A 20,748-nucleotide genomic window follows, 5' to 3' on the forward strand; every position below is an offset into this window, starting at 1 on the left:
TAACAATAATGTAGTCGTTAAGCATCATCAAGGACCTTTATCAAGGGCTGTAGATCATATTCTGAGCCATATCTTATGAGCTGTTTTATAGATACTAAAACCCCAGGTGGAGAAGATAACTACACGATGACCAGACTGTATCCGGGACATGAACTGCCACAATTCCAAGGACTGATCACAAAGAAATGGGAACAAATGGACCCTGGAACTGAAGATTAACTGTGCCTAAAACAATCAAGATGATGCTGGTCAGATCACTGATGATCAATTTGAAGATGACTGTTAGAGCTGTGTTGTTTCTGCATGGTCTCCACCCCACCCCCACTCTGTTTATAAAAGTTCTTACCCCACTGCTTGCGGGGAGAGTCAGCTTTTGGACAGATGTCTGCCACCCTCCTCCCACCCCAGTTGCCAGAATCTGAAATAAAGCAAACTTTTATTTCCATCAACCTGGCCTATTTAAGCATCTTTTAATTTCATGGCTGCAGTCATTGGCCTCAGCGATTTTGGAGCCCAAGAAAATAAAGTCTGTCACTGTTTCCATTTTTTTCCCAATTTATTGGCCATGAAGTGATGGGACCAGATGCCATGATCTTAGTTTTTTGAATGTTGAGTTTTAAGCCTGCTTTTCATGCTCTTTTTTTACCTTCATTTAGAGACTCTTTAGTTCTTCTTCACTTTCTGCCATTAGGGTGGTGTCATCTCCATATCTCAGGTTATTGACATTTTTCCTGGCAATCTTGATTCCAGCTTGAGCTTCAGCCAACCAAGCATTTCACATTATGTACTCTGTAAATAAGCAGGGTGACAATGTACCGCCTTGACATACTCCTTTCCCAATTTGGAACCAGTCCATTGTTCCATGTCCAGTTCTGTTGCTTCTTCACTTGCATTCACGTTACTTAAGAGGCAGGTAAGGTCAGTTTTCATTCCAATCTCAAAGAAAGGCAATGCCAAAGAATGCTCAAATTACCACAGAATTGCACTCATCTCACACTCTAGGATGGAGAAGGCAATGGCAAGCCACTCCAGTACTCTTGCCTAGAAAATCCCATGGATGGAGGAGCCTGGTAGGCTGCAGTCCATGGGGTTGCTATGAGTCAGACATGACTGAGCGACTTCACTTTCACTTTTCACTTTCACACACTGGAGAAGGAAATGGCAACCCACTCCAGTGTTCTTGCCTGGAGAATCCCAGGGACGGGGGAGGCTGGTAGGTTGCCGTCTATGGGATCACACAGAGTTGGACACGACTGAAGTGACTTAGCAGCAGCAGCACACACTAGGAAAGTAATGCTCAAAATTCTCCAAGCCTGGCTTCAGCAACACGTGAACCATGAAATTCCAGATATTCAAGCTGGTTTTAGAAAAGGCAGAGGAACCAGAGATCAAATTGGCAACATCCACTGGATCATTGAAAAGCAAGAGTTCCAGAAAAGCATCTATTTCTGCTTTATTGACTATGCCAAAGCCTTTGACTATGTGGATCACAATAAACTGTGGAAAATTCTGAAAGAGATGGGAATACCAGACCACCTGACCTGCCTATTGAGAAATCTATATGCAGGTCAGGAAGCAACAGTTAGATCTGGACATGGAACAATAGACTGGTTCCAAATAGGAAAAGGAGTATATCAAGGCTGTATATTGTCATGCTGCTTATTTAACTTATATGCAGAGTGTTAGGAGCCCTAACATCTGAGTAGCCAGGATAGGCCTGAGACCTTGCTTAGGCCTAAGTTTCGATTTCCTGGAGACAGGGTGGAGGCTAAGTTCACAGAAACTCCTCCCTAAGAAGATCCCGCCGGCGCCAAAAATAAGAAACTCCTCCCTAGAAAAGTCCCACCGGCGCCAAAAATCGGGCCAATCAGAGGAAAAAGGGAAATCCCCAAGAAAAACCCCGTGCGCATGAACTGGCCAATGAGCTTCTGCCAGCTTGATCTTTTGAACAAAAATAGGTGCTTATGTAATCTAAGACTATAAAAACTGCTGTGACCTGGGCTCGGGGCTCTTGTCCCACTCCACTGCGCTGGAGGAGGCATGAGCCCTAGCTCGAGCTAGAAATATACCCCATTCTTGCTTTTGCATTGCTGCGAGTGTCTTATTCTACCACTAAGAGGGGACCAGACTCAGGGCATAACAAGAGTACATCATGAGAAAAGCTAGGCTGGGAGAAGCACAAGCTGGAATCAAGATTGCTGGGAGAAATATCAATAACCTCAGATATGCAGATGACACCACCCTTATGGCAGAAAGAGAAGAACTAAAGAGCCTCTTGATGAAAGTGAAAGAGGAGAGTGAAAAAGTTGACTCAAAGCTCAACATTCAGAAAACTAAGATCATGGCATCCAGTCCCATCACTTAATGGCAAATAGATGGGGAAACAGTGGAAACAGTGGCTGACTTTATTTGCGGGGGCTCTAAAATCACTGTAGATGGTGACTGCAGCCATGAAAATAAAAGACGCTTACTCCTTGGAAGGAAAGTTATGACCAACCTAGACAGCATATTAAAAAGCAGAGACATTACCTTGTCAACAAAGGTCCGTCTAGTCAAAGCTATGGTTTTTCCAGTAGTCATGTATGGATGAGAGTTGGACTATAAAGAAAGCTGAGCACCGAAGAATTGATCCTCTTGAACTATGGTGTTGGAGTAGACTCTTGAGAGTCCCTTGGACTGCAAGGAGGTCCAACCAGTCCATCTTAAAGGAGATCAGTCCTGGGTTTTCATTGGAAGGACTGATGTTGAAGCTGAAACTCCAATACTTTGGCCACCCGATGAGAAGAGCTGACTCATTTAAAAAGACCCCGATGCTGGGAAAGATTGAGGGCAGGAGAAGGGGATGACGGAGGATGAGATGGTTGGATGGAATCACCGACTCAATGGACATGAATTTGGGTAAACGCCAGGAGTTGGTGATGGACACACAGACCTGGCATGCTGCGGTTCATAGGGTAGAAAAGAATCAGACACGACTGAGCGACTGCTCTGATATTCCCATCTCTTTAAGAATTTTCCACAGTTTGTTGTGATCCAACAGTCAAAGGCTTGAGCATAGTCAATGAAGCAGAAATAGATGTTTTTCTGGAATTCTCTTCTCTATGACCCAACAGATGTTGACAATTTGATCTCTGGTTCCTCTGCCTTTTCTAAAGCCATCTTGAGCATCTAGAAGTTCTTGGTTCACATACTGCTGAAGTCTAACTTGAAGGATTTTGAGCATTACTATGTTAGCACGGGAAATGAGTGCAACTGTGCCGTAGTTTGAGTATCCTTTGACATTGCCCTTCTTGGGAAAGGAATGAAAACTGAATGAAAACTGAATGAAAACTGACCTTTTCCAGCTCTGTGGCCACTGCTGAGTTTTCCAAATTTGCTGACACATTGAGTACTGCTCTTTCACAGCATCATCTTTTAAGATTTTAAATAGCTTACCTGGGATTCCATCACCTCCACTAAGGCCCACTTGACTTCACACTCCAGGATGTCTGGCTCTAGGTGAGTGACCACACCACAGTGCTTATCTGGGTCTTTCAGACCTCTTTCATATAGTTCTTCTTTGTATTCTTGCCTTTTCTGCTTCTGTTACATCCATACTGTTTCTGTCCTTATTTTGCCCCAAACAAAACTTAACTCGCCACTCTCAGGTTGTGCAGTTTTTAAAATTGACAGTGGCCAACAATGCCCATTTTCTAGAGGATTGCCCAGCAGAGTGAGCAGGAGCCCTCTGTCCACTGTCACTCACCCCACAAATAGTAATTATTATATCAGCTCAGATTTGCTCCTTCACAGTGAGTTGTGGCAGGGTTGTCTCTCTCTCTCTTTTTTTTAAACAACTCTAGTAATTTTGGTGTATCTGTAAGGCTTTCCTCACCTCCTAACAACAGGCCTTTCAGTCCCAGTGTTACTGATTCTGACTCACCTTCCATCTAAGTGTTCACACACTTTGACCCAAGATGCTATCTACCATCTGTAGACATTTAAAAAACCAAGGTACAGATCATTAAACTCTCAGGTTACTCAAGTCATGATCTTCTCACTCTCGGCAGTCAAGAATAAAGTGAGGAGAAATGCTGACCAAGCAGCTTGTCCTTGGTCATCAACAAGCCAGAGTTCCTACAATCCTATTTCACCTCCTCTCCCCATACCTTTGCCTTTTGAACATTAGGTTCCATCCCACAATCTGCCCAACACTTGGGTAGCTACAGAGAAAAAAATGAGATGCTCACGGGGTGGGGGTAGCGTGGTGGGAGAATGGGGTGTTAGTCCCTGAGAGGGCACTACTTAAGTTGGCAAAGACCCCCTAGCAACAGGTGTGTAATTCACGTCATCCTGAGTCTTTCTTTCCTTTAGACTCTTGGCTGTTGTAGCTGGTGAGCACATTTGGGCTATACTGGAGGAAAATAATCCAGTCCACCAATCCATGGAGTCAAAAAGACTTGGGTGCAGTCTTAAACTTCCACCACTTACTGTGACCTTGAACACTTCATTTAATTTCCCTAAGCCTCAGTTTTTACATCTGTAAAATGCAAATCAGTATTTGCCTCCCAGAGTTGTTTTAGATAACATACAGTTACTCGGCATCAAGTATTTATTAAAGAAACCCTCTTTTACCTATTTTTTGATAAGTTAGGGTCTGCTCTGAGGCATCAGTCCCCAACATTTTTTGTCACTAGGGGCCGGTTTAGTAGAAGACAATTTTTCCCAGGGCAGGGGGAGCTCGGCGGTTCAGGCTGCAACGCGAGAAATGGGGAGCGGCTCTGCTTCCACCACTAACCTTCCCTGGCCCTGGAGTTGCGAACTCCTGCTCTAAGATACCTCTGACCCGCCGCCCCCAAAGCCCTAGCCCTCGGCGCTTGGCCAATTCCCAGCAAAGGCAAGACCCGCCCTTCCAGCTCCTGAGACGAAGCTTCTTCCACAGCCTTCCAGGAACACTTTGGCCTCCTGATGGGAACCAACCCCCACCGCCGCTTTCTTTCGTCTCCGCCCTCCCCGCCTGCAGCTGTCGTAGCGTCACTTCCGCCGGAAGGGACCGGCGCGACCGCGCGGTTGGCGCGAAAGTCGGTTCGCGATTCGGAACTTCCGGGTCTGCCTTTGCTTTGGTCTGGGGCGCCGCTGGGTGCGGCGGGTGTGCGCCGGGCTGGCGCCCGACCCCTGCCGCAGTCCCGCGGGCCGCGCGGTCTCCCACTCGCCGCCCGGAGATCCCCAGGCTCCAATGAGGTGAGTGAAGCTCAGAGTGAGCACCCAGCTCCCGCCACACCTCGCGGGGGGGAGGGGTCCTCGACGCCGCCTCTGGCCTTAGGGGCCCTGGATTCCGGACCTTGTAACCGGCCCCCGAACCGGTGGATGGGACACCGGAGAGCACGTGACTGGGGCTGGACCGATAATTGGACTTTTCCCTGGCAGCTGGGGAGCGAGAGCATCTGGCCTCTTAGGGCTCTAACTTGGATGGCTGACTTTCATATTTATATTTAAAAGTTCGTTTACTGAGGGCTTCACCTATCTCGAGGGCCGCAGATGACCTCAGGGACCTAATCGTTCTGAGCATTCTCAAGCTAAGTGAAACTGAATGACCATCGGCTTAGGAGACTTAGAGCTCCAGAGCAAAGTCCTCGATGAATTCAGTTTAGCAACATTAATTTCGTATTTTGATTTACGAAGATTGATTGTTGTCATCTTTTCCCTTGATTTTGTCCACATTCCACTGTTTCTTACAAACCGTAATGGACGAATTCATGGGCAAGACCAGAATGTTTGTCCTTCGGCATTCTTATTTGCGCAGAAAAGTAGGTGCTTTAAACATGTAACTTTATATATAATGTTTTTGCTCTTGTTAATGGTTCCTTTATTTTGACAGTTCGGAAATGTCCAAAAATGACAAAGAACCGTTTTTTGTGAAGTTTTTAAAGTCTTCAGACAATTCTGAATGTTTTTTTAAAGCTCTTGAGGTAAGACTACTTGACAATGTCTTGCTGTGAAGTCATTTTCTTGTTTCCAGTGTTTTTGACTTAGGCCTTTTATGTCTTAGTCATGGTTATTTTATTTTCATAATAGTTTTACTCTAGTCTACATTCGTAGATATGTCATTGTTAACACACTTTTGAATTGATATTAGTATATCACGTATTTTGGGGGGCTTGAAATTTTTACTGATATTTATATTAAAAGTGATGGGCCAACTAGTCTTAGAAATTAAGTAGTTTTCTTTTGTCTACTAACCATAGACCTTTGTGTGTTGAAAAAACTTGAGGCAGTCCTATATTGGTTGCACTTCATTTTTTGTTTTTGTTGTTGTTAATTGTTAAAAGAATGTTTCATTATATAGTTTCATGTGGGAGGATGTAGGGGTAGTGTCTCCCCCAGTAGCATCACCATGGCCTGAGAAATTGGACCCCAACTCAGACTTACCAATTGGAATCTACTTTTTAACAAGATCTTATGTATGTTTAAGAAACACTTGTAGCAGGTTTTTCTTTAAAGTTCATTCATTCAGCAAATAATTATCGTGTTCATCATCTGATAAGCACTGTTCAAATACTTGGGACACACAGTGATTTAGATGATGAGAGCAGGCAAAGATCCCTACTTCCTCAGAGTTTACATTTGTTCTAGCTAGAGGAAATAAACTAATCAGATATATAAGTGTGTAAACTGTATAGTATGTTAAAGGTGTGAAGTGCTGTGGGTGGAGAAATGTTTCAAATTAAAGCATTCCAGAAGTTGTTTGTTAAGGAAGAAGGAAAGTTAACAATTTATTTTAAATATAGTGTAATATTCTCTGTGGAGAAGTTGGTATTTGCAAACACTTGAAGGAGGTGAGATAATGGGCCATGTGAATATGTGGGGAACGTTTCAGTTTCAGGCAGAAGAAATAATCATACACAGGCCCTGGGAAGGTGCTTGCAGTGTCTGTCCTGCTTTATTGTGGCTGTAGTGTAGTGTGAATAGGAGATGTGGGATGAATGTTAAGGTTTGCTTCAGAGAGTAAGAATAAAGAGGTCATGAGAGCCTTGTGGTCTTTTTTAAGGACTTTGGCTTTTTCTTCCGGTGAGATGGAGAGCCAGTAGGGGAGTATTATGATCTGACTTACTCATTTTAAAAGGATCACCCTAAGGATTTAATGAAAGGACTTCAAAATTTGTTAAGAAAATATTTGAGTGCTTATTGGGAGCCAGGATATATTGCTAAACAAGATAGATCATGAAACATTCATTCTTACAAGGGAGAGAGACAAAAATGATGTGTGTGTATGTATATATAATACGTATTATATATGCTGCTGCTGCTAAGTCGCTTCAGTCGTGTCCAACTCTGTGCGACCCCATGGACGGCAGCCCACCAGGCTCCCCCATCCCTGGGATTCTCCAGGCAAGAACACTGGAGTGGGATTATATATGCTAGTATACATAATACTACATCTATGTTTTTTTCTTAATAGGGAAATAGTTTAGAAAAGTGTGATCAGGAAAAGCATCTCTGAGGAAGTGACATGTGAGCAGATGTGGTTGAAGTGAAACAAGTCAGGTGAAGTCCTGGAGGAAGAGTATTCCAGGTAGCAGGGGGGAAAAAGGAAAACCTCTAAATGAGGTCATACTTAGCTTGTTCCAGGTCTGGAAAGAAAGCAGGAGTCGCTGGAGAAGAGTGAGCAAAAGGGATTAGAGGAAGAAGTAAGCATGGGGAGACAGAGACACGCAAGGGCCAGACTCTGTGGTCTTGTAATAAGAAATGAGGATTTTATTCTGAGTGTGGTGGGAAGCTGCTGGGGGTTTTGAGCAGAGTGACATGACCTGATTTGTATTGTTGAAAAGATTAGTAGCTGCTGTGTGGAGAATAGATTTAGGGCAAAGGATGAGAAGGAACCCCTTTGGAGACTCCTGCACAGGCCAAGTGAGAGATGATGGTTCCTTTTGATAGGAAGAAGCCTGGATTTGAGATGGATTTTGAAGATAGAGTTCATAGGACATAAATACAGGTGAATAATTTCATATGCATTCTTATTTTTTCTTTCAGGCAATAAAAGAGTTCCAATCAGAAGAATATCTTCAGATTATTACAGAAGAAGAGGCATTGAAAATAAAGGAGAATGATAGATCACTGTATATCTGTGACCCCTTTAGTGGTGATGCCTTTGATCATCTCAAAAAGGTTTGCTAACTTTTAGTGTGTTCTTTCAGGTAGTGTTTTTGGGTTTTTTTTTTTTGCTGCGGTGAACATGAGTTCTTTACTGGTCATGATATATTTTGTAAATTATGAATTAAGAGGAATCTTTTCGTTTTGAAAGACCAGAATAGTATTTTTAAAGTGTAATTATGTTCCAGTAGGCTTTGGTTGGGCCTCCCTGTGGCTCAGATGATAAAGAATTCACATGCAGTGCAGGATATCTGGGTTTGATCCTTAGGTTGGGAAGATCCCCTGGAGGAGGGCATGGCAACCCACTCCAGTATTCTTGCCTGGAGAATCCCCATGGACAGAGGAGCCTGGCAGGCTACAGTCTATGGGGTTGCAAAGAGCCAGACATGACTGAACAACTAAGTACAGCATAGAACAGACTTTGTTTAATACGTGATTTTTATATTTCAGGGAATTTAACTTCACTTAGTATAATTTAACCCTATAGTAATGAAGTATTTTATTGATGAAGTTCTAATGTACTTAAACTCAGTTTGATTGTAGAGTAAGAAAAGATTTGTTTACTTACTGTCTTTACTGTGTGCTCTTGAATTTTAGTACCTGTGCTTTGTATAGGGTATGAAAAATTATATGCTAAAAGGAAGCATTTTGGGGATGAGCATTGCTAATATATCATTGAGCCATCTTATTTCTTTTTGTTGATTCTAGAGTCTACTGACTCATTACTTTTTTGGTGTCTGGACAAGAGAGGAGCATTGAAATAAAAGTAAACTGGCTATAATTCCATCCAAATTACAAAGAAGTGACTCTTGTTTGAAGGAGAAGAAAACATAGAGGAGTAGCTAGATGCAGTACTATACAGTATATGGAAGGTCTGTGCCCATGTTTGAAAACAGCATTATTGGTCTTACCCTCCTTTTGGAAATAACACCGCTTGTCAGATAGAATCAATAGCATTGAATACTCAGTTTTCTTATGACTGACCAAAAAGAAATAAACATTTACCCTGTAGACATTTACATCAGTTATGCTTTGGTAACTTTGGCAACTGTAGACTTTTCAGACTGGCCTGGATGTGCTGATGTTGAGCAAGATTGTTACTTTTCTCAGTTATCAATGAAAGTGATACCTTAGGAGAAGTTTTTGTGGGCCTTTCTTAGAAAAACATTGAGTTGTGAACAGTGTTTAAAAACGAAGGTAGAAACTACCTTGGAGTATGCTTTTTTGTAGCATAATAGGCATTTTAGAGGGGAATTATTTGGGTTCTTGCACTTAACTGCCTCATTGGCTGGGTGCTTCATTTGAAAAGTAAAGGTAGATGTTTCCTAATTATTATGACATGAGGCTATTACTTGTATCCCCTATTGCTAAGATTGTGTTTGTTTCAGAGATTAAAATTTTAATGGCAATTTTGAGTATAATTTTTGGAGCTTATTTCTTTTGATAGCCCGCATTGTTTGATTTGCTTGTGTGTTAATGTGTGGTATGTCTGAGAAATTATATAACGTGTGTTTGTTTTTTTAACAATTTGGTGGGTTTTCTGCAGTGATCAACTTCACTAAACAATTGGTAAATACAGTGTTACCAAATACAGTTTTCTAAAACTGGAAGTCTTTTCCTACTTAATAAACTTTACCTGTTTTTATAGCTTGGTTGCAGAATTGTTGGTCCTCAAGTAGTCATATTTTGTATGCACCACCAGCGATGTGTCCCAAGAGCTGAACATCCAGTTTATAACATGGTCATGTCTGATGTAACCGTGTCTTGTACAAGCCTGGAAAAAGACAGAAGGGTCAGTATTGCTGTGTTAAGTGGAATATTGTGGTCAATATATATTTGCACACTTAATTTTTCACTGTGCAGGGGATGTTTTGAAAGATCTTGCAGTTGGTGTTTATGACATGTAACAGAATCAGATGACATTGTATATCTTTATTTATTTTAATTGGAGGCTCATTACTTTAAAATATTGTAGTGGTTTTTGCCATACATTGACATTAATCAGCCATGGGTGCACATGTGTTTCCCATCCTGAACCCCCCTCCTACCTCCCTTCCCATTCCATCCCTTAGGGTCATCCCAGCCTGAGCACCCTGTCTCATGCATCAAAGCTGGACTGGTGATAATATTTCACATATGGTAATATACTGTTTCAGTGCTATTCTCAAATCATCCCACCCTCGCCTTCTCCCACAGAGTCCAGAAGACTGTTCTTTATATCTGTGCCTCTTTCGCGATCTTGCATTTAGGTTCATCGTTACCATCTTTCTAAATACTGTATATATTCATTAATATACTGTATTGGTGTTTTTCTCTCTGACTTACTTCATTCTGTGTAATAGACTCCAGTTTTATCCACCTCATTAGAACTGATTCAAATGCATTCTTTTTAATAGCTGAGTAATACTCCATTGTGAATATGTACCACAGCTTTCTTATCCATTCATCTGCCGATGGACATCTAGGTTGCTTCCATGTCCTGGCTATTGTAAACAGTGCTGCGATGAACATTGGGGGACACGTGTCTCTCTCAGTTCTGGTTTCCTCTGTGTGCATGCCCAGCAGTGGGATTGCTGGGTCATATGGCAATTCTATTTCTAGTTTTTTAAGGAATATCCACACTGTTCTCCATAGTGGCTGTGCTAGTTTGCATTCCCACTAAAAGTGTAAGAGGGTTCCCTTTTTTCCCCACACAATCTCCAGCATTTATTGTTTGTAGACTTTTTGATAGCAGCCATTCTGACCGGTGTGAGATGGTACTTCATTGTGGTTTTGATTTGCATTTCTCTGATAGTGAGTGATATTGAGCATCTTTTCATGTGTTTGTTAGCCATCTATATGTCTTCTTTGGAGAAATGTCTGTTTAGTTCTTTGGCCTATTTTTTGATTGGGTCGTTTATTTTTCTGGAGTTGAGCTGCATGAGCTGCTTGTATATTTTTGAGATTAATTCTTTGTCAGTTGCTTTGTTTGCTATTCTCCCATTCTGAAGGCTGTCTTTTCAACTTGCTTATAGTTTTCTTTGTTGTGCAAAAGCTTTTAAGTTTAATTAGGTCCCATTTGTTCATTTTTGCTTTTATTTCCATTACTCTGGGAGTTGGGTCTTAGAGGATCCTGCTGTGATTTATGCCAGAGTGTTTTGCCTGTTTTCCTCTAGGAGTTTTATAGTTTCTGGTCTTACATTTAGATCTTTAATCCATTTTGAGTTTATTTTTGTGTATGGTGTTAGAAAGTGTTCTAGTTTCATTATTTTACAAGTGGTTGACCATTTTTCCCAGCACCACTTGTTAAAGAGACTGTCTTTTCTCCATTGTATATTCTTGCCTCCTTTGTCAAAAATAAGGTGTCCATAGGTGCGTGGATTTATCTCTGGACTTTCTATTTTGTTCCGTTGATCTATATTTCTGTTTTTGTGCCAGTACCTTACTCTCTTGATGACTGTAGCTTTTTAGTATAGTCTGAAGTCAGGTGGGTTGATTCCTCCAGTTCCATTCTTCTTTCTCAAGATTTCTTTGGCTATTCAAGGTTTTTTTGTATTTCCATACAAATTGTGAAATTATTTGTTCTAGTTCTCTGAAAAGTACTGTTGGTAGCTTGATAGTGATTGCATTGAATCTATAGATTGCTTTGGGTAGTACATTTTCACTCTATTTATTCTTCTGATCCATGAACACGGTATATTTCTCCATCTATTAGAGTCCTCAAAGCAGAGACATTACTTTGCCAACCAAGGTCCGTCTAGTCAAGGCAATGGTTTTTCCCGTGGTCATGTATGGATGTGAGAGTTGGACTGTGAAGAAAGCTGATCGCCGAAGAATCGATGCTTTTGAACTGTGGTGTTCGAGAAGACTCTTGAGAGTCCCTTATACTGCAAGGAGATCCAACCAGTCCATTCTAAAGGAGATCAATCCTGGGTGTTCATTGGAAGGACTGATGCTGAAGCTGAAACTGCAATACTTTGGCCACCTCATGTGACGAGTTAACTTACTGGAAAAGACTCTGATGCTGGGAAAGGTTGGGGGCGGGAGGAGAAAGGGACGACAGAGAATGAGATGGCTGGATGGCATCACCGACTCTGTGGACATGAGTTTGAGTGTACTCCGGGAGTTGGTGATGGACAGGGAGGCCTGGTGTGCTGTGATTCATGGGGTTGCGGGGAGTCGGACACGACTGAGTGACTGAACTGAACTGAACTGATTTCTTTCACCAGTGTTTTATAGTTTTCTATATATAGGTCTTTTGTTTCTTTCAGTTGAGTTCAGTTCAGTTTGTTTATTTAGGTAGATTTATTCCTACGTGTTTTATTCTTTTTGTTGCAGTGGTGGATGGAATTGTTTCCTTAATTTCTCTATTTTCTCATTATTAGTGTATAGGAATGCAAGGGATTTTAGTGTGTTAATTTTATATCCTGCAACTTTACTGTATTCAGTGATTAACTAGTAATTTTCTGGTGGAGTCTTTTGAGTTTTCTATGTGTAGGATCATGTCATCTGCGAACAGTGAGACTTGTACTTCTTCTTTTTCCAATCTGGATTCCTTTTATTCCTTTTTCTTCTCTGATTGCTGTGGCTAAGACTTCTAACACTATGTTGAATAGTCGTTGTGAGAATGGGCACCCTTGTCTTGTTCCTGACTTTAGGGGAAATGCTGTCAATTTTTCACGATTGAGGGTAATGTTTCCTGTGGGTTTATCATATGTGGCTTTTATTATGTTGAGGTATGTTCCTTTGGCCACCTGATGTGAAGAGCTGACTCATTTGAAAAGACCCTGATGCTGGGAAAGACTGAGGGCAGGAGGAGAAGGGGACAACAGAGGATGAGATGGTTGGACGGCATCTCTGACTCAATGGACATGAGTTTGGGTGGACTCCGGGAGTTGGTGATGTACAGGGAGGCCTGGTGTGCTGTGGTTCAATGGGTCGCAAAGAGTTGGACACAACTGAGTGACTGAACTGAACTGATGTTCCTTCTGTGCTTGCTTTCTGGAGGGTTTTTATCATAAATGGATGTTGAATTTTGTCAGTCTTTGTCTTCAAAATTGAATGCAGTGAACTCTTTTATTGCAAACTGGCTACTTAAAGTTTTTTGTTTTGATTTAAAAAGGAAACTCACTTTTTTCTCTGTATAATCAATGAATTTGTCTTTGAGTCACCTTTTTCCACCGTAGTTAATCTTTTAGAAAGGATTCTGAGATTTACACATTTTTTATATATTCTATATGTAATTTGTACATTTTTAAGTATGTGCATCAGTTCAGTCACTCAGTCATGTCCGACTCTTTGTGACCCCATGGACTGCAGAACGCCAGGCCTCCCTGTCCATCACCAACTCCCAGAGTTTACCCAAACTCATGTCCATTGAGTCGGTGATGCTACCCAACCATCTCATCCTCCGTCATCCGCTTCTCCTCTTGCCTTCAGTCTTTCCTGGCATCAGTGTCTTTTTCAGTGAGTCCGCTCTTCGCTTCAGGTGGCCAAAATATTGGAGTTTCAGCTTCAACATCAGTCCTTCATAGTATATTAAAATATATAGTGTTCACTGTAGAAGCAAAATAGTTAAATTCATGGAATTGCAAAAGATAAACAGGAAAATAACGTGCATAAAGGTAATTCTAAAATTTATACTTTGTCTTCTAAAAAGTAATTTCATGAATTACTTAACTTGTAGTGATGAGAAATATTTGTGTGTTCAAGCTAAGAACAACAAACAGTGTTTATGGGACATTGTATTTAAAAATGGAAGAAATATTGTTTGTTGCTATATTAATAATTTTCTTTTGGGGCTACAGGAAGAAGTTCATAAATATGTACAAATGATGGGTGGACGTGTATACAGAGACCTTAACATATCAGTAACTCACCTTATTGCTGGAGAAGTTGGTAGCAAAAAATACTTAGTTGCTGCAAACCTAAAGAAACCTATTTTGCTTCCCTCTTGGATAAAAACACTTTGGGAGAAGTCACAGGAGAAGTAAGAGATATTTTAGATATTTTCTAGATTTGAATAAATGTTATCTTTTTGGCATATTATGGGTTTTCATAGGGGAGGTTTTATGGTATCCCCTATGGATTTGTTATTTTGGGACAAAAATCGGATCATTACTCTTTTCTCCAATGAAAACAAAAGATAATCTACAAGTTCTTATTATCAAGGTATAAGTTGTTAGGTAGATTGGGCTATGGACTTAGCATTAGCTACAGGATAAGAAATTCTTTGATAATAGAATTGTTTTCAGCAGTGAACAGTGATAAAATAGTTGAGAGAGTCTGTGTGGCAACTGTAGCTTTTATGTTGCATTAGCCTTCAATACCATGCCTTCATTAGGATGAAGAATAGATTTTAGCCACTTTGATATTTGCATTTCCTCCCAAAAGGGACATATTTAAGGTTGAATATAAATATCTATAACCCATTAACTGAGATGTAATTATTCAGTAAACGTTAATTGAGCCTATTTTATGTACCTGTCCTGAGCTAGGCATTAGATACAACTGGAGAGCAAAACAAGACAACATCCCTGGCCTCATAGAGCTTAGAGCCTATTTCAAAAGATAGAATTGAGTTTCCCTTAGAATTAGATTAACCAATAAGTATTTAGTTACCACTGTTTAAATTAAGTAGACATTTTCCAGTCTTCCTTTCAGCACCATCCAGCATATTCTAAACATGTCTCTATGTTGGCATCCTCATCCCTAGCTTGTTTCATCAGCATATCTGCCTACCAGGGCAACAGAATGGTGATATTTTTGTTGGCGTTCTGCCGAAAATCTTTGCTTATTATTTGTATAGTATAATGGAAGAATTAAAAATCTGCTTTTTTAGTAGGCAACCAAAGAACCTTTGAGTTTTTAGTTAGAAATTTAGACTTGTAAGTTTGGAAAATGCACTTGTTTGACCAGCATGGATTTATAGTTACTGAAATATATGATTTTTTCACTTAAAATAGTTGTATTTGAGACTCTGAAACATTAATTTTTTTAGAGACATGGTTTAAGCTAGATGAGCAGTTAGTATAATTCTAAGTGTGCTTGTCAGTTTACCTTAAATTGATTAAATTCCTAAAAAATGAGGAAAACATTAGTGTTATTTCTGTTGTTTGTCATTCTTCTGATAAAGTTTAAATTCTCTGGTATTTTGATATCTTAATTTATGGGTTTTTTTGGTTCATTTTCCCCAGGAAAATAACTAGATATACCGATATAAACATGGAAGACTTCAAGTGTCCTATTTTTCTTGGTTGCATAATCTGTGTGACTGGCTTATGTACCTTAGACAGGAAATCAGTTCAGCAGCTCACAGTAAAGCATGGAGGACAGTACATGGGACAGTTGAAAATGAATGAGTGTACACACCTCATTGTGCAAGAACCAAAAGGTAAAACTGTTTCCCAAATAGATGAATGCAATATTTTCTAGTATTTAACATTTTTTCTAGAATATCTTTTACTTCTGATATTTCATAAACATGCACGTTTCTTTTTTCTTTCAAAGATAGTTTTGTTTATAATCTGTAGAAAAATTACATGACTGATCCAGGTCGTTGAATAAATATTAAAAAATAAGAATTTCCAGTGGTGTTTTATCTAAATTTATTATCTGGTCTTTTGGGCTTTTTTTTTAAAGTCCCCACACAGCCACCCAATACTTAAAAGATGAGAGATTTGGATGAATTTAACACGAAAACTGATGTTTTTTTATCTAATGTTAATTTTTTTAAAATAATTTTATTTATTTATTTATTTTTGGCTCTACTGGGTCTTTGTTGATGCACAGGTTTTTCTCTAGTTGCAGCAAGTAAGGGCTACTGTCTAGTTGGAGTGGCTTCTCTAGTTAACTGGCACGGGCTCTAGGGTATGTGGACTTTAGTAGTTGCCATTCCCGGGCTCTAGAGCACAGGCTCAATAGTTGTGGTTCACGGGTTTAGTTGCTTCACAGCATGTGGGATCTTCCTGGACTATGGATTGAACCTGTGTCCCCTTCATTGACAGGTAGATTCCTTACCACAAGCCATCTGGGAAGCCCTCTAATAATAAATTTTAAAGGCTTGGCTTCATTTTTAATTGAATGAATTAACCTTACTGAGTAAACTGCAAGTTTTAACTTGAAGATACACCGTGAAGAACATGAAACTACTAAAAGAAAAATATATTACCAGGAAAAAGAGTTCCTTAAAATTGCAGTTAATTTTGGCATTCTATAACCATTATAACTATTCTGGAGAATATTTTTACCAGTTCTCTTAAAATATATAAAAATTGATGAGAACAGAGTTGTATTAACATTTTTATTGTCTCTTTTTACTTGCACATAGAATTTTTACCTAGACATCAGAGTTACTTTTTTCTTCCTACGTGTGATTGTGAACAACTGTAATTGCAAAAAAAAATTGTTTTTACATTTTATATTAGAAATATGTATTTTGAAACTACTTTCCAAAATGTTTTATTGTATCATGTCACCTTTGTTTCCATCTAAGCGTATTCATCCTCATATATCTCTATAAATTATAAATATACTGTTATCCCTTAACCCTATTCCTGATAGTATGAAACTGAGGGTCAGAGTCTCCTGAGCAGTAAATGCTCTAGATAGAACAGCTTCTTTAGAGTGTCAGAGCAATTTACATACTTGTGTTAAGTAGGAATTAAAGTATATATACACATAAATATATATATATAAAATATATGTATATATACACGCAGTAATTAGTTTAAAAGTGAAAAGTGTAAAACCACTAAATTCTGTGAGTTATCCACATGTTACAGATTAAGAAGCTGGTTTAAAGAACTTAAGTGATGAAAGCTATATTCAGAAATACTATTTCAGTTACCCCACTAATGGCCTCTGTCTCTGCAATTTTATAAAAGATAAACCTCCTCACATAGCATGTGTATTTAACACAGCACACAGAAAATATAATTGGATAATAACCTAATATATTGCCTTTTAATACACTGTACAGCATACTGTTAAGAGTAATTGCTGGTAATTTTAATTTTGTTTCAGGTGAATTTTTTTCATAAACTTTCATATAAATATTTCTGCAAAGATAGATTTTAATGGCTTGCATTTCTCTCTTTTTTAATTGACATAATAGGTCAAAAATATGAATGTGCCAAGAGATGGAATGTACACTGTGTGACCACGCAATGGTTTTTTGACAGTGTTGAGAAAGGTTTTTGTCAGGATGAATCCATATACAAGACAGAGCCTAGGTCAGAAACAAAGATTATGCCTGATACTTCAACTCCTACTGGCCAGATCAACACAATTGATAGTAAGTCTCTTTGGGATTAAGCAATCATTTTTAAGACAGTTTTCTGTTTAAGGATTGATTTGTTAATAGGATCAATGAGATATAGTAGGGAATTCTATCTTGCTTCGTTTCCAGGTATAATTGTATAATAAAATAACCAAATTATATTAAAAAAAAATTAGTCCAGAACTTCTGCTATTTGTTTTTCTAATGAATACCTACTTTCTTTCATATCCTTATATAATGCACAAGATGGTTAAAGAAATTAAAAAGATTAATAAAGACTTAAAATAAGAGAATTAAGTTTTTAAAACTTGACTGGCATGTGGATATTAGTCCCATTTCTTTATTAGTTTGCTACAGTTGTTATAGATCATCTGTGTTCATATAAAATTTAAAAACCATTTCTGTTTTGGAAGTACCACGTGTACTTTGTCATTGCCAGTGTAACAAATGTTACCAGTTTTTTTTTCAAATATAACCCTCCTGGACCTTGAAGTCAGCAACTTCAGATTTTTATTGGAAGCCAGTCACTATTAAGAGAATATATAAAGTATATTTTCATTAAAATGAACCTTAATTAGATTCATTTTCCCTTTTCATACTTGGCTCCCAAGATTTCATAAAACCATTTAAATTTTACTTTAGAAATTGTTCATGGCTCTTTTGATATAAGAAAAGTTCACCTGTAGGAAAATATGTAATTAGTTATTTTATTTCCATAAATTTATGCATCTTTGTTTTTAATATGTAGGTCGTACTCTTTCAGATGTCAGCCATATTTCCAACATCAATGCAAGCTGCATAAATGAATCAATATGTAATTCAGTTAATAGCAAACTGGAACCTACAATTGAAAATCTGGAAAATTTGGATGTCAGTGCATTTCAGGCACCTGAAGATTTATTAGATGGTTGTCGGGTATGTCTTAATTATGTAATGCACTAAGTGATAATACACGTTGGTATTTCTAGCTTCACTCTCAAGACCGTTCAGAGTTGGTCTTGCTCCTTACCTATAGAAGCCCACCACTCAAGCTAAGCAAATGCACTCATTAGGCCATGTTTGTCTTTTAGCTGTTAGGGTCTCTTTGCCTGGGACGTACCTTTATATGTCATCCATTAAACTTCATATCATTTTTCAAATCTTCTTTGAACCCTCCTAGCTACCTTAATCTTCCCGTGTACTGTGGGGTTTTTTTTTTTTTTTTGGCTGCACTGGATCTTCATTGCTGTGCTCAGGTGTTCTGTAATTGCTGTAATTGCTTCAAGCAGGGGCTGTGCTTTATTGTAGTGCCTTCTCTCGTTGCAGAGCCTGGGCTCTAGGAGCACATACTTCAGTAATTGTAGCACACGGGCTCGGTGTTTGGGGTAAATAGAGTTAGTTACTCTATGGCATGTGGATCTTTTAGACCAGAGATCGAATCCCTGTCCTCTGCATTAGCAGTATGGATTCTTAACCACTGGACCACCAGGGATGTCCCATCTACTGTATTTTGAGAGCATTTAGTTTCTGAACCACTTAATGGATTTTTATTTATAATTGTCATTTATTGTTTATAATAAGTGAGACTGTGCTAATTATTTCATATACATGTTAGTATGTCATATATAATCCATTAATTCCCACAAATAACTCTAAAATGGATATTATTGAGGCTGAAACTCAGAGGATTAAAGTTCTTGTCCAGAATCTCACAGACAGTAACTAGCCATCTACTCCAAAGCCTGTATTTCTAAAGATTTGGTACACCACTTTGTTTAATATCTCTTAGGCTATTTAATTTTTTACTGTCTGCTAAGCTGCTAAGTCACTTCAGTCGTGTCCGACTCTGCGTGACCCCATAGACGGAAGCCCACCAGGCTCCCCCGTCCCTGGGACCCTCCAGGCAAGAACACTGGAGTGGGTTGCCATTTCCTTCTCCAATGTGTGAAAGTGAAAAGTGAAAGTGAAGTTGCTCAGTCGTGTCCGACCCTTAGCGACCCCACGGACTGCAGCCTACCAGGCTCCTCCATCCATGGGATTTTCTAGGCAATAGTACTGGAGTGGCTTGCCATTGCCTTCTCCTTTAGTGTCTGAGTAACTGTCTAATAAATGCTGTGATGGGAACATCATATATATCTTTTAGAACTAAATACTTAGTATATTTCTTGCTTATAGAATGAATAGGCTATGCACTAATTCTCAAAGAGTAGCAGAGACTTAACTTTCTATTTTATTCTTCAGGAAATTGGGCAAATTACCTTCCTTTCTATACTTTTAAAACTTAACAGTTTATTAACAGAATGGGAGGTGTTGTGTAATCATTTATCTAGACTACTAATTCTGGATGTGACTTAATTATTCTTATAAGAAATATATGATTACTCATTTTTGTTAAAATGATTGGGGGCGGGAGGAGAAGGGGACGACAGAGGATAAGATGGCTGGATGGCATCACCAACTCTATGGACATGAGTTTGAGTGAACTCTGGGAGTTGGTGATGGACAGGGAGGCCTGGAATGCTGTGATTCATGGGGTTGCAAAGAGTCAGACACGACTGAGCGACTGAACTGAACTGAATCTAGTGATGGAGGTTATTGGGATATAAATGCAGTTTGGTATAGATTAAGACATTTTTAAAAGATCCATTTTGTAAAATAGAGATGAAGAAGATACAATATAGTAATATTGATTAAATTGGTTTCAGTTCAGTTCAGTCGCTCAGTCATGTCTGACTCTGCGTCCCCATGGACTGCAGCACACAGTCCTCCCTGTCCATCACCAACTCCCGGAGTTTACCCAAACTTATGTCCATTGAGTCAGTGATGCCATCCAGCCATCTCATCCTCTATCGTCCCCTTCTCCTCCTGCTTTCAGTCTTTCCCAGTATCATAGTCTTTTCCAATGAGTTAGTTTTTCGCATTAGCTGGCCAAAGTATTGGAGTTTCAGCTTCAACATCAGTCCTTCCATAGAATATTCAGAACCGATTTCCTATAGGATTGACTGATCAGATCTCCTTGCAGTCCAAGGGACTCTCAAGAGTCTTCTCCAACACCACAGTTCAAAAGCATCAATTCTTCAGTGATCAGCCTTCTTCACAGTCCAACCCTCACATCTCACTTGTGCACATATTGATAGTTAAAAATAAGTTACTAAATATGTTTCATCCTCAAAGCATTGTGCTTAGCTCTTTGACCTAATTTTTTTGTTTGTTTAATCAACTATGAAAACTATTTCAGTATATAAGGAAGAAAATTGGTTTAAATAGTCTAAGTTGGCCTTGCTTGGTAGTCCAGTCATTAAGAGTCCACCTCCCAATGCAGAGGACACAGGTTTGATCCCTGGTCTGGGAAGATTCTTCAGTGGCTCAGCAGTAAAAAA

At 39.3% G+C, this 20,748-nt stretch overlaps 1 protein-coding gene across 4 annotated transcripts in view; it reads left to right on the forward strand.

Moving 5' to 3' along the window:
- Window positions 1-5,062: 5,062 nt before the first annotated feature.
- TOPBP1 (DNA topoisomerase II binding protein 1) overlaps window positions 5,063-20,748 on the forward strand; it is a 59,098-nt gene continuing 43,412 nt past the window's right edge. Inside the window, exons 1-8 of one of the 4 annotated variants that reach the window (XM_055413503.2) lie at window positions 5,063-5,220; window positions 5,858-5,948; window positions 8,011-8,145; window positions 9,779-9,922; window positions 13,917-14,098; window positions 15,306-15,502; window positions 17,225-17,404; window positions 18,138-18,304. In XM_055413503.2, the coding sequence (XP_055269478.2) occupies window positions 5,216-5,220; window positions 5,858-5,948; window positions 8,011-8,145; window positions 9,779-9,922; window positions 13,917-14,098; window positions 15,306-15,502; window positions 17,225-17,404; window positions 18,138-18,304 (1,101 nt within the window). In that variant the 5' untranslated portion in view covers window positions 5,063-5,215. Of the gene's footprint in view, window positions 5,221-5,857; window positions 5,949-8,009; window positions 8,146-8,838; window positions 9,003-9,778; window positions 9,923-13,916; window positions 14,099-15,305; window positions 15,503-17,224; window positions 17,405-18,137; window positions 18,305-20,748 lie in introns of those variants that run through there. The other 3 variants (XM_088840541.1, XM_055413511.2, XM_055413521.2) reach the window with 3 other exon arrangements.

This window comes from Moschus berezovskii, chromosome 1 (genome assembly GCF_049115385.1).
Source record: "Moschus berezovskii isolate FMDL1 chromosome 1, NW_MosBer_1.0, whole genome shotgun sequence".
NCBI lineage: Eukaryota > Metazoa > Chordata > Mammalia > Artiodactyla > Moschidae > Moschus > Moschus berezovskii.